We start from the raw sequence: 14208 nt of genomic DNA, 5'->3' as shown, positions 1-14208 counted from the left end.
TCAATAAAGACTTTAAAAAAATGGTCCACATCAAAAAAAATACAAATAAAAAAATAAAATGTATAGGTGAATATGTAACTATACTTTTTACTCTGAAAAACTTACGTGCTCTGTATGTTAAATATTCAGTTCTTAAGTGACCCTTGCTTTTGTGCACCCCTGCCAGCCCAGCCCCTTATTTAGACAACGTTATTATTTTAGATGGTTATTAAGATAGGACAGTGGCCTGTGCCCACAGGTGAGAAAAGGCAGGCAGGTGACTCCCCCACCTGCCGGACATGCTGCACAGAAAGTGCCACATCCTAGGATCGGGTGCTGCTGTTGCAGGGGGGACTCCAGACCTTGCAAGCCTGGCTTCCACTTGGCCCTGAACGTCTTCCTGGGGGAGATGAGGCCCTAGAAGAGAGGCTAAAGTGGATTTTCCCTGGGGAGGGGGTGTAGCAAAATGGAGCTCTTAGTGAGTGCCAGCCACTCAGAACAGCCTCGGGGCCTGTCTCATGTCACTCCCCACAACCCGGCCTCCTGCGGTGGCCATGGAGTTAAAGCGTGTGCTCACTCTCTCTCTCTCTCTCTCTCTCTCTCTCTCTCTCTCTCTGCTTCCCCAGTGCTGACCAAGCCCTCGACAGATTTGCAATGAAGAAATTTTATGATGATAAACTTTCAGCTTTAATGCAGCCGTCCCAGAAACGGTATGTATCTGTCCCAGAGCCAGAGTGGAAAAGTGAATGAGATTTTACGTTTAAAAGCGTGTGTGTGGGGCTGGGATGAACTGGGAGATTGGGACTGACATACATACATTACCATGTGTAAACCAGATAGCTAGTGGGAACCTGCTGTATAGTGCAGGGAGCTCACTGGGTGCTCTGTGGTGACCCGGATGGGTGGGATCGGGGGGCAGGTCCAAGAGGGAGAGGATATATGTATACATGTAGCCGATTCACTTCCTTGTACAGTGAAACCAATGCAACAGAAACCAACACAACATTGTAAAGCAATTGTGCTCCAATTGAAAAAAAAAAAAATGTAGGGACAGAAGACGCACCTCCCTGGACCAGCCAAGATGAGGAGGGAAGGGATTCTCGGTGTCCAGTGGTGAAGTGTGAGCCACCCTGCGTGTGGGTGCCGGGGTCCCTTGGCTGGCTCCGGCGTGGACGCAGGGCTCCCTCCCCACACGCGTAGCCATCGGGTCTTCCAAGCTCTCTGCTGGTGTTGGTGCCATTTCTGTATTGGGACTGGCTGGTGTCTCCTGGACGAGGGTCTGTGAACTGTGTCTGAATGGCGGCTGCTCTGGGCTTTGCAGGTCACGTGGTCTCTGTCACGGCCACTCTAACAGGGTCTGTGGGCAGTAGGAAGCAGGTGAAAGCGGTTTATGTCCAGTAAAGCTGTCGACACACGCAAGTTTGTTGATGGCCAGCTTCAGAGGCCCAGGAGTCTTCTCTCTCCTCGGCGCCCCCTGGCCCACCTGCCCTTCTCTCCTGCTCGGCGTGGCCCCTGGCAGATGCTGCAGAGGGACCCTGGGGAGCAGACTTCCTCTTGCCGCCTGCTCCCAGGCGAATCCACGCTGTCAGCAGACCCAGGTGGAGAAGAACCAGAGGAGGGTCAGGTGTGTGGCCTGAGAAGAGCCAGCAGCCACTTGCCTTCCAGACCCACTTCCTCTGCAGATGGGAACCGAGAACACTGCGTTTTTTTTTGTTTTTTTTCTTTTGCTGTACGTGGGCCTCTCACTGTCGTGGCCTCTCCTGTTGCAGAGCACAGGCTCCGGACGTGCAGGCTTAGCGGCCATGGCTCACGGGCTCAGCCGCTCCGCGGCATGTGGGATCTTCCTGGACCGGGGCGTGAACCCGTGTCCCCTGCATCGGCAGGCGGACTCTCACCCACTGCGCCACCAGAGAAGCCCTGCATTTTTATTTTAAAGCAAGTGGCAGGGCATTTGCACAAGCATTGTCCGGGCAATTGCCAAGATGGTTTTCCTGTGCCTCGCATCTTTCCCCCCACTGCCAGAGGGCTGGACCCGCGGTCTTGGGTGGACTGAAGGTTCCAGGAGGTAGGGTCACAGGTATATTTTGATCAAGAGCTGAGTCTCAGTATTTCCACTTGGGAAAAAAGGATTTCAGGGACCACCAGAGGCACCTCCTGCTTTGTCCCGGGTGTTTCCCATGGCTGGGTCTGTTTGTGTTCAGACCAGAATGTCTGGTGGATGTAGGACCCACGGGTCAGAGCTTGGCCGTGCCCTGGCCATCCCACAGGGCATGTGAGCTGCCTGGGAAAAACCAGCATTTTATTAGTATTACAGTTAAACGGACCCTTGATCTATTTCGAACCATTAAGTGTCATTTCTTGGTTGAGCAGTTTCCACAATGGTTACATTCATGTGAGCCCCTCCATGAGACGTGAGGGTAAACGGGCTAACGCACCCCAAAACTCAGCATGCACTGGGGAAGGATGTTTGCCTCATTTTCTTCTTACTACCTACTGCAGCTTTTTTTTTTTTTTTTTTTTTGCGGTACGTGGACCTCTCGCTGTCGTGGCCTCTCCCCTTGCGGAGCACAGGCTCCGGACGCGCAGGCTTAGCGGCCATGGCTCACGGGCCCAGACGCTCCGCGGCATGTGGGATCCTCCTGGACCGGGGCACGAACCCGTGTCCCCTGCATCGGCAGGCGGACTCTCAACCACTGCGCCACCAGGGAAGCCCCATGCTTCAGACTTTTTAATACCATTGAAGGAGTGTGGAAAAAGGGAAACATCTCACTTTAACGTGCCCATGCTTCTCCTGCATCATTGAACGACAGAAGCTGTAGTATTTACATTTTATGAGGGTGGCATGGGTTAATTTTTGCATTCTGAGGCTAATCTCCCCGCACCCACAGATTAGGGGAATGCCAGCCCGCCCAGCACCTGCATCGGAAGACGCTTGCCACCCCGTAATGAAGCGGGTGAACGATTGAGTGAATGTATAAGTACCTCTGGAGGAATATTTCAGACCCGGAGGATGTGTGATGACCGCATTTGTGGGGACAGGCACAGTGGTGATGGGACCCATCGCCGTGGTCCCAAATGCCCACAGGGGGAGGGAGCGTTGCAGGGTATTTTAGGACTGAACTCAAGAAACCATTTTAAAATCCATCTTGTGGTGAGAGCTTGGGTTTGTGGTCCAAGAAGTTTAGAGCCTCAGCAGTAAGCCTACTCCGCCCTTCACTTAATTAATACTGGGTTTAAGAGCTCGAGAGGCAGGAAGTCCATTTGACAGGCGGCAAATTCTCTGTCACTCTGTGCCTCACTCCTAAAAGCCACCGAGCCATTGGCCTGCAGCAGCCTGGCCAGCAATGGCCCATTGGAGGTTGCTCGCTTCCAGCAGAATTCCTCGGGCAACAGCGCTTCTCTCTCCCTGCACCTGCCGCCTTGAGCAGACCCCAGGAGCAACTTGTGGAGGCCCCCGGGTAACCTCCTGCAGGGCTGCTGAGCCTGCTGTGTCAGAGAGGCTCCCGTTAACTTGGAGTCCCTTTCACTTCGATAAGTAATTAAAGAAAATCCTCCTCCAGCATTAGTTATCATCAGCATCATGGAAGTGAGGAGTTAAATAATGAAATTCTGACCTCCTTTCCTTCTCCGCTTTTCCTTTCCTTCCACGAAGGGGTTGGGACAAGCGGGTCCCATCCCTTTGAGTTTAGTGGGGAAAATGACAGGTAACCGGCTTTTTCTTGGGGATAGCAAACCTCTCCTGAGGGTGTGCGGAAGAAGGGAGCCCAGGGAGGTCCTGGGCGGGGGTCATTCCTGTGTCCCATGAGGTAGAGGGAAGGGAGGCCAAAAGTCTGGGCATGCAGACACCAGGATTGGATTCCTGGGTGTTTCTAATTGCTGGAAAGTTCCCCAACATTACAGCATTATTTGGGTTTTGATATTTCTGTAGTTTTTGACATGATGCCTTGAGTGTCTGAAAGAACCTTGAACTTGAAGCAAGAAGGCTGCCGAGAGAAGCAGATGTGCAGATCCTTCCTCCGAGGATGTGTCTTTGAGGGAGTGCGGCCGCTGAGGCCAGCAGGCTCCCTGTGCCTCGTCCACTCCGCATGTCCTCTTGCCCCGGCTTGCAGGGCGGGCTCGAGGAGCGGGGCCATCCCTCAGGGGGTCGCCTGGAAGAGGTCTGAGGTGTGTTATCCTTCCAGCCCGGCCGGGGCGGGGAAGTGCCGGGGAACGTTAGGTAACCAGCGAGCCTGGGTCTGGCGTACAGGCCAGAGCTGATGGGGCCCTGCCCACGTCTCCCCGCCATCCGTGCTTCCCCTGCAGCTGTAGCCACTCTGAGTGTATGGAGGTGACACCGGGAAACCTTAGGGAGAGATGGGCCGACACAGTGGCTCCTTCTGCTTACAAAAGTATCATTTCACACTTGTTTTCAGGGATATTTAAGCTTATGTCAAGTACAACTCACATATGTAGGAAGATTTAGGGAAACTCCACATGTAAGTTTCTGCTTTGGAAAGAGGTTATAAATAATGCAACGAACAACTGCAAATTTCCAGCTGCTTTGGAACTTGAAGGAAGCGTGTGCTCTTCTGTTAGTGCCCTGCCAGCTGCAAGCTTGGTTTCTTAATCGTACTTGCTAGTTGCGACGAGGTGGGGAAAACCTCATCCCCAGGGAACTATTTCCCTCGAAAGAAAGAAGAGCACAGCTGGGAGACAGGTGAGCTGTCTGACGTGTGTGGCTGTGAGAGCTGCGCTGACCAGGGAGGACTTTCTGTTTCGGGTAAGACACTGGGATGGGCTTTGAGAGGCCATCTGACACCCTGTCCGTTCATTCGTACACACCTTTCCTTCAGTGCTGTGGGTGAATATCACATAGACAAGAGTTGACATTCATCCTTGCCACACTTTTCTGGAGGAACTAATTGTGGAATCCTGGCCTTTGCTCTTCTTCCCTCTTATTTTCAGCCGTGGCCTGAATTGTTTTTCTTTGGGAGTGATGGCGGCTCTCCAGGTAGTTTCCTGCCACACGGGCCCTGTTTACCTGTCCTCTCTCTCCCAGGGTGCAGGTGGTGGCTAGCTCCACTGCTGACTGCAGCAGCAATTACGGCGTATATTAGCAATGAACTTTGTTGTTTTTATCGGGCGTTTTGTATGTGATGTCTTTGGGACTTAAGAACAGCATTCTCTTTTCCGGGTCACGCTCGGGTGGCCTGCAGCAGAGCTTCTGAGCCTGCTGGTCAGAGGGACCGATGAGGGTGTGAAAGGGTTCTGGGAATAGCAGGATGAGGCCATGCCAATGAAAAATTCTTGAAAAATGTGTTTTCCCATACAGAGGTTTTCTTTACTCCTCCCCCATCACACACACTCATCGGTGGTGCATAGAGAGGAGATAGGCTTAATTTATGGCATTGAGTGTCCCCTCACCCGCTGCCATGAGCCCCCAGGGGGCCAGGAGTGCCCCTTGGGCTGAGGCCACAGTCACCGGGGGAGCCTGGGCCGACGGCTGCTCAGCTGTGCGATCTGGAGTTTCGGATTTGCCGGTAGTTGCCTGCAGGCCCTGGAGGAAAGCCCCGGAGATAAGCAAGGGGCCTGTGCTGTCCCCGGTGGCCATGCTGACGTGCCTGGGTGCTTGGTGGTGGGCTGGGGTCACAGGTGAGGCACCCCCAGGCTTACGTCCGGCTCATTTATGTCCACCGTCAGCCACAGAACTGTACTCATCACAGCTGGAAGGAAGGGACAAGGGTGCTGTCTCCACTCTGTCCATACGCTTTACAAAAGTTAGTACATATAGGACCCTTGTCACCTGTCCCTCTCTTAAGAGGTGGATGGCGGGGTGATGGGGTTGGCATGAGGTTTTCTTTAAAGGCTGTTCTGATCTCAGTCATGCCGCTAACAAGCCTTATGGTAAACTTCTGCAGGATCACAAAATCCAGAACTTGGACTCAGAAATCGTGCTTGTATTGCATCCTATGAACAAGCACCCAAAATGACTTTAGCTCCACAAAGTTAGGCAGTATAATTGCTGGAAAGTAGCGCTTCATTAATAGAAAGTGCCGTGAAATATAAAACGATTTTGTATTTTTTCCTTATCAAGGAAGCATGTGAAGGAAGAAGTAAGTTGCATTTTATAATAACATTTGACGTCTTTGATTTACCTAAAATGGGAATCGATATAAAGCAGCCTTCTCTAAAGGGCAGATGAGAAGGGCTTTTTTGCACTGGTTCCATGATGGACTGGTCAGGAGGGCAGGCGTCCGTGTCTGGGTCCCAGGCAGAGGACTGGGCACTCCCTCCCTTCGGTCCCTAACCCCACGTGAGGGCTGGCCCTCGTCTTCTGGCTCCTTCTTCGGGAGCTTGCAGGGAATCAACATTCTTCTGTGGTCATGCCGACACGCCACCTAAAAGAAGCACCTTCTCATATCCCCTCTGGCTGCTGGGCAACGGCGCCGGCCAGGCTGTGTCAGGGCAAGGGGAGGACCCTCCACGGCTGCATCAAAACGTAAAACGGAAACTGACCCTCACCCTCCTCTGTGATGCCTGGTCTGTGTGCTCGTGGGTCCCTTGGATGTCCAGAGAGTGAAGGGCCACCTGAGGTCAGTGTAGAAGGAGCGAACGGCCAGGCGCCCACAGAGTGAACACAGCAGCCGGGCCACAGACAAGGCCGAGGAAGCGGGTTGTCTGGTGACCCGTGCTGGAGGCGGGGAGACTGCTGTCCAGAGCAGGTGGCGACTCATGGCCCCAGCTCAGCGTCTGTGATCCCTTTTCCTGTGCTCATGACCCGGCAGTGGGGGTGGTGATGGCCGGAGAACCCAGAAATCTGCAGTGCGTGGCACTTAGGTGATAAAAAGTAGCTGGACAGGTCACCTGAATATTCTCGTGTCTGCACGTCTGCTGTCGACATAGAAGATAAAATGGGAAGGCACGTGGGGCCATCTGGTGGCCAGGCTCCTGCAGCCACGGCCCGGCCACGTGGCCTCCCGGGCCCTCCAGGGCTTGCGTCTGGACTCTGTGACTTGGGTGAGGTTTTGTCCTCTTCTGAAAGGGAAGAGCGGTTTGCCACCAGGAAAACTGAAACACCGGGAGGGGCCCCTAAGCTGAAGTGAATGTTCTTTTCTAACATTTTTTTCTAAAAGGATACATTTCAAGTAGAGTTTTTAAACTTTGGTTTTGAAATTTACTAGAAATGTTCTCTTGTTCAGTTTCCTTTGTATGCAAAGTCAGCTGCTTGAGATAACGGACTGCATCTGAATTGCTGGTGTAAATTCGATATTTTTAAAAATGTAGGTGTATTTGACAAATGACATGGTGTAAATTTAAGGCTTACGGGGTTAATTTGTTACATTCACGTATTGTCATACGATTGCCACTGTAACCGTACTTAGCACCTCTGTCGCGTTACAGTAATTATCATTTCTTTTTTAGTGGTTGGGATAATTAAGTTATATCTGTTAGCAAGTTTGATAATTATACTACAATATTTACTACACTGTGCATCGTATCTCTAGGGCATATTTACTACTTACTGCAAGTTTGTACCCTTTAAAAATTCTGTCCTGTCCCCAAAGCCCCCGGCCCCTGCTAACTGCCATTTTACTCTCTGCTTTTATATGTTTGGCTGTTTTAGATTCCATATATTATGAGTGATATCATACCACAAGGAGACATCACCTCACACCTGTTAGAATGCCAGTCATCAAAAAGTTAAGAGGGCTTCCCTGGTGGCGCAGTGGTTGAGAGTCCGCCTGCCAACACAGGGGACACAGGTTCGTGCCCCGGTCCGGGAAGATCCCACATGCCGCGGAGCGGCTGGGCCCGTGAGCCGTGGCCGCTGAGCCTGCGCATCCGGAGCCTGTGCTCCGCAACGGGAGAGGCCACAGCAGTGAGAGGCCCGCGTACCGCAAAAAAAAAAAAAAAAAAAAAGACAAGAAAAAACAAGTGGTAACGAGAACATGGAGAAAAGAGAGCTTTTGTGCACTCTTGGTGAGAATGTAAATTGGTGCAGCAACTATGGAAAGCAGTACGGAGGTTCCTTAAAACATTAAAAATAGAACTACCACATGACCCAGCAATTCCGCTCTTGGTATATATCCGAAGGAAATGAAAACAGGCTCTTGAAGAGCTATCTGTACTCCTGTGTTTATTGTATGTGGCCTTATTCACAATAGCCAAGATACGGAAACAACTCAAGTGTCCCTCAGTGGATGAATGGATAAAGAAAATGCGTGTGTGTGTGCGTGTGTGCATGTGTGTGTGTGCGCGTGTGTGTTTATACACACACACACAGTGGAGTATTACTGAGCCATAAAGTATAATGAAATTCTGCCATTTGTGATAACGTGGATGGACCTTGGGGACATCATGCTAAGTGAAATAAGCCAGAGAGAGAAAAGCAGCATTTTTGTAACCTAAGTAGGCTGAGCTTGACTAGCCTTCGGTCCTAGGGAGGAAGGGGTGGTCCCTGGTCCTCCTAGTGGGGTGGACTGCGGTGGGCTGGCTGGAGGGTATAGAGGACGCCGTGCTGGCCGCACAGCCTGGTGATTCAGTGAACGCTTCCTTCCTGCGCCTGCGCGGCTCTGTGTAGTCATTAGAGATGCACAGAGATGTTGGATAGGGTAGGCTTTGGCTCTGCTCCGGAGTCACACACTCCAGGTGGTGGCAGAGGCCGAGGCCAGGCGGCATCTGAGAGTTGGCAGGTGTGTGCCCACTTGGGGTCACAGCTGCCACCTTGTGCCCCGGGAGGAACCAGTGAGGCAATGCTTCCAGGGTACAATCTTCTCTCTAGGCCGCCAGGCACCCATGCAGGGTGCGGGGCCGTCAGCATGGCGCGCGAGGCTGTGTGCGGTGTTCAGAGAGAAGGCAGGTCTCCCGGCACACGGCAGACGTGTGCTCTGCCGCTGAGATGGGCCTTGAGGAGGGAGGGCACAGAGAAGCCGGAAGACGGGAGGGCAGTGCAGCTCAGGGGCGCTCGTGCCCTTTATGGTAGGGGAGGCTCTCGCAGTGGGCTGTGGCATCCGAAGGCTTCCTGTGGGCTGCGGTGTGGACCCCAGCCTCCCACTAGGCTTCCTAGTGTGAGCAGAAGGCGGGGTGGGTAGGACTGAGAGTTGAGCCGAGTGACCTTCATGCCCTCAGACGTGTGGTTTGGTTCAGAGAGCGCGCCCATGGGACGGCAGGTCTCTTGCTTTCCTCTTCTCTGCGGGGAGACCGTGCCAGCCCCGTGGCCCAGCCCTGCCTGGCTGTGGGTTCCATGGACAGAAGCGATGCCACCGGCACTCGGGGTGCAGAGCGAGAGGCGCCGCGTGTGAGGGCTCACGCTCAGGAAGCACCCTTGGCCGTGCTTCCAGGTCATCGGCCATGTCAGCGTGCAAGGCCCAGAGACGCCCGGTGGGCTGTGGGCTCGGCCGTGCTCTGCAGAGCGTGGGCCGGGGCCTGGGGTGCGTCCACCCTCCTTGCTGTGAGCGGTCAGGATGGGTTCTCTCCCGGAAGTGCAGGCGGGTTTCCTCATTGCCCTCCGGCCCCACCTGGGCTCGGGAGCTGTGCAGGGGCCCTGAGCTGGCTGCCCTTCGCAGGTACGTGCAGTTCCTCAGCGGGCTCCTGTCGGGAACGGTGAAGATGAACGCCTCGCCCCTGTTCCTGCATTTCGTCATCCTGCATGGGACCCCCAACTTCGACTCTGGCGGAGGTGGGTGTCTCCCGCGGGGTGAGGGTCTCGAGGCGCGCCGCCTGGCGCTGGCCCTCAGTTCCACGTGTTGACAGCCGATTCTGCGTGTCTTTCAGCATGCCGGCCCTTTCTCAAGCTCTACCAAGCCATGCAGCCTATGTACACGTCGGGGATCTAGTAAGTGTGGCTGCTTTCCTGGGGGCCTCCGGAGGGCCCGGCGGGGAGGGGGCCCGCTCCCGGCTGCCTCTCCCTCTGGAGGGGTGAGGGGGGGGAAACCAGGTGAGCTAAGAGCAGGGGACGGAAGGGGAGCCGTGGGTGCAGTGCCCCCGTCATCCTGCCCAGCAGGTGTCTCGCCGCGGTCACACAGTTGGCTCTGTGAAGGGACGTGGACGCTGGGACCTGGGGGAAGGAGAGGGCCCCGCACACCGTGTGGAAGTAAACACATTGGGGTCTTGGGACAGGGCCACGGTGGTCTCCCTTTCTCTCCCCTTTGCAGTTTAGACAAAGGTCAGGCAGACACTTCCAGAATATGTACTAATTCTAGACTTATTTGCTTTGCTTTTTTTGTTTGGAGAAGCGTTTTATGCACATCAATGGAAAATGAATAAAGGTAAAAAATGTTCTTAGCACGTGTCCTCACTCAGAATGAACTGTTGTCACGTGTCCGGACCCTGTTGGACCCAGGCACCGGTGAAGCTTGGGCAGCCTCCCCCTCTGCTTACCACAGAGGCTGCTGGCATCGGCATGCCAGTTCTCTACGCCGCACGCTCCATCGTGCACGGGCCTGGGGCGGGCCGGCGGGCGCTGGCTGTGACGTTGCTCTCAGGGCCCTGCCTGGCCCTGTTGGTTTTTCATACATTCTTTGGACTCATTTTCGTAGGAGAGAGTCTGAGGAATTGGATTCCTGGGCCAAGCAGGATAGTTTGTTTAATTTCAATTGTGGGGTTGCTTTTCTCAGAACGTATTCTTTCCATTAAATCATGAAATCGCGTAATGATGTACCTTCTCATTTATTCCAAAGCAACGTCGGCCCAGAAAACCAAAGCAGGATCTATATCGCCATAGAGCCAGCCCAGCTCCTGAAAGGGGACATCATGGTGAGTGTCACGGCCTTGCCTCTGCTGCCAGTAATCATACCTGGAAAGGTAAAAGCAAGTTCATTTTAAAGCAAGAACATGAAAGCCTCCTCCCACCCTACCCCGGCCCCGACAAAACCTGAGGGGAGAATGGAAAGTCGCCTCTACCTTAAGGCAGTGGGTTAATTTTCTGAGCGAACCTCTTTTAATGAAAGGAACAGATCAATTGGTAGAGCCGCTTGCTGTGTGCACCCTTGAAATTACAGTCCTAGCTCAACCACTGCGCTTCCCAGGGTTCCAGTTACCTGAGCACGGTGTGCAGTCTCAACATGACCTAGGCCTTCCAGGGCTGGGCATAGACATAAAATGTTTTTTTATCGTTAGTGGCCTAGGTGGGAAATACAGCTAGTGTATTGCAGCTTGGTTTATGACTGAAACAGTGATTTCTCCAGATAGTTTTGATTCTTGGGGCAGAAGCAACACCCTGCTCTGTTCCACCTTCGCCTTTTTTCTATCTTGAATATAAAAAAGTGCATGCATCTAAAAAAAGAGAAATTTGTCTGAAATCAGGAAAACCTTTAAGGCACGTGCGTGCTTCCCGCGGGCACAGAATAGCTCTCCTGGAATCTGTTTGAGCCCCAGGACACCCCATGACGAGAAGATAAGACGGTTCACAAGTTGGCTTTTTATTGTTTTAAGTGGCTCGTCCAGTGTTGTTGAGGAGTCTCGTTAACTTCTCCTAATATTTTGGGTTTTCCACCCTTTCTTCGTGGTTGGTGCACTCCCGCCTTGCCCCATCCTGCGTTCTCAGGAAGGTTCTCAAAGGTAAAGATCCCGGGCACATTCACAGCTGACGCCCCCTTGGCGGGCTCCCTAGGGGGCGCCCCTTCCACCTCCAGGCCTCAGGGGTCTGTGTCCAGAGAGGCACCTGCAGGCCCAGAAGGCGCATGAGGGGGAAGAAGAAGCAGACCAACCGCAAGACGGCTCTGTTTCCAAGTCAGCACGTTGAGCACTTTACAGTCATGGTCTTTCACCCTCTCCTCGACCTTGAGATGGAAGAGCCAGTATCCCGTTTCATGGGTGGGAGAGCCGAGGCGCAGGGTGGTTGCTACGTTTCCACGAGCCTGTTTTCTCAGCCACGGTGTTGCGCTGCCCCGAGGGAGGAGGGCTTGGGGCTGGGTTCTCTTTCCTGGCTCTGCACAGCAGCTCGTGGCCTCCCCATCTCTGTGGTTAGGAGAGAGGGGAGGGACGGGGCAGGGGAGGGACGCCCCTACTCTTGTGCTCCTCTACCCAGCATGCAGCCCTGGCCGAGTCTCCTTGGACCTCCCGGGATTGTTGGGCAAAGGGCTGAGCACTTATTGGGCCCCTGCTGTGTGCTGGGCGCCAGCCAGGGCTTTACCTGGCTGTGACTTTTGTCGCTCACCAGCTCTGTCCTCTGGGTCTAGTTTTCCTCCTTTAAAAAGGAGGCCAAGAGACCCAGAGCGTCTGCGAGAGGGCGGAGCTGCTGCTGGGACGTGCGCCCGGCTGGGCATTGCCCCTGGTCTGGGAGAGGGCTTGGAGTCGGCATGGCCAGGCTGGGTGCTCCCTGGGGTCCGTGATGAGTAGTCGGCCGGGTCCCTTCGTGATGACCCGAGGGAGGGGCTCCCCCTCCAAGAAAGAGCACCTGATTGCGGGCTGGTGGCTGCAGGGTCTTCCCGAGGCAGCAGGAGGTTGCCAGCCCAGAGGCCGGTGGTGGCGAGTCACCTCATCTGCCCCGGATCCCTGCGCCCCTCCCTCCTCCGTCCTCCTTCCTTCCCTCCTCCTCCTTCCCTCCCTCCCACTGTCTCTTCCCTCCCTGCTTCCTTTCGTACTGTTATTTGTCCAGAGGTCCCATTTTGAGCTTTCGGAACGTCTGAGTTGGGCCCTAGCACAGGAAGGAAGGGAGGGACGCAGGGACGTCTATGTCCCAAAGGAGCCTGGCGGGGGAAGTGGACGTCTCGCGGCCGGGACATCCAGAGAGCACCGCAGCGTGGGTCCTGCTGGCTGGGGCCGGCGGCCGGGGGTCCAGCCGGAAGCGCCCTCAGAGGTGTGCGTGAGGCCCTGGGCAGGGGGTGCAGCAGTTCCCAGGCCTTGAGGATGACCTTGTGGGAATTACTTGTCCCGGGAGGTTGAAGCCAGATCGTGCAGGACTTGGATTTTGCCGTCTTCTTTTGGGAAACGTGGTGTTAGCAGAGCTCTTTTCTGTGTCCTGAAAATGCCCTGAATCACCCCTTGAGAGTAACCCTTATAGGACTGTGACTTAGAGAGGTAGTGAGAACGCGGGGGAGAAAGGCCTTGGTCTCGAGTGGAAGGAAGGAAGCCCTGCAGCTACGTACAAGCGACAGCAGACTGGGAGCTGCAGGCCCAACAGGGGCATCACGCAGCCTGGCAGGCTTGGGTCCCACGCCTGGGCTCCCAGCAGGTCTACGGCTTAAGGGGACTGGGTGGCCTCAGACGGGTCTTGTCCACGCTCGAGCCCCCTTCTGCTGCATGAGTACCGTAGGCGAGCGTCGTGGGGATGAGATGAGCTGGGGCAGCCGGCGGGGGGTGAGGGCCTCGCGCTGTGACCGAGGGCCCACTGAGGCTTGGCCTGGGGGTGGCCACCACCTCCCCGTGCCCCCGGGCGATCGCCTAACGCGCCTCACTGCTGTCCTAGACCCACGTCGGCACCGCCGCCTGCGAGCAGGGCGCCTACCTGAGTATCACGTGCACCCAGCTTCATCTGGGATGTGGTTGGAGCAGGCGGGTGGGGTCGTTCTGAGGGGACCCAGGTGGGTGGTTGCCGTTTGGCCCTGGGGAGCTGGGAAGCGGGGCTGGGGGAGGAGGCGCTGGCAGACATGCTTGGACCCCGCGGTGTCCGCCAGCCGGTGCCGCTGCAGGCGCTGGGAGCCGTCTCCCGGCACACGGCGAGCTTGTCGAAGCCGGCCCTGCTGCAGCAGGGAGGCACCGGCCTGGGAGTTTGGGATGCGGTCGCCTGCACCGTCTGCAGATGAAAGATGGTGCCTCTGGGCACCCATGGCCACGTGAAAGGCGCCTGTCGCCGCGTGTGCTCAGCCCTTGGCTCTTTTCAGGTATATTGGTAAGTGGCTTCGAGCCAGTGGCCCAATGGTACTCGCCCTTCCCTGTGCCTGCTTTGCTACTTCTCTGCGGGAAGTCCGCAAGTGTGATTATCAGGCCCTGCTCGAAAAGCTTCCCTTCCAGCGGACACGTGTGCGTCTGCTCGGTGCTGAGCGGCACATCCTGAAGCAGCAGCTGCAGGTGAAGGCGTCGGGCCAGCGAGGGTTCAGGGAGCACCTGCCCGAGACCTCTGGAGGCGCGCGAGGCCCGGGTGGGGAGGGTGAAGGGCGGACATCGGTGTGGCTAGGGGGCCGTCGGCCTAGAGCCGTCAGAGTGGGTGGACCTCTCCTCCTCGTACAGCGCTGGGAGGGGCCCTCACGGTCACGGGGGCACAGAGGTGGGGTGCGGCACAGGCCCAAGTGGGAGCAATGGCAAGAAGGC

The 14208-nt window shown here is 55.3% G+C and overlaps 1 protein-coding gene across 2 annotated transcripts in view; it reads left to right on the top strand.

Annotated features, from left to right (window-relative positions):
* TNS3 (tensin 3) overlaps positions 1-14208 on the top strand; it is a 226892-nt gene that overhangs the window by 109166 nt on the left and 103518 nt on the right. For both annotated transcript variants that reach the window (XM_082661487.1, XM_082661486.1), the window contains 4 exons: positions 606-689; positions 9525-9637; positions 9733-9793; positions 10638-10713. In XM_082661487.1, coding sequence (XP_082517613.1) covers positions 606-689; positions 9525-9637; positions 9733-9793; positions 10638-10713 — 334 coding nt within the window. The remainder of the gene's footprint in view (positions 1-605; positions 690-9524; positions 9638-9732; positions 9794-10637; positions 10714-14208) is intronic.

Source organism: Grampus griseus (genome assembly GCF_964374135.1).
Source record: "Grampus griseus genome assembly, chromosome: 9".
Taxonomy (NCBI): domain Eukaryota; kingdom Metazoa; phylum Chordata; class Mammalia; order Artiodactyla; family Delphinidae; genus Grampus; species Grampus griseus.
The sequence above is the reverse complement of the archived record's forward strand: the minus strand, read 5'-3'. Positions and strand labels throughout refer to the sequence as shown.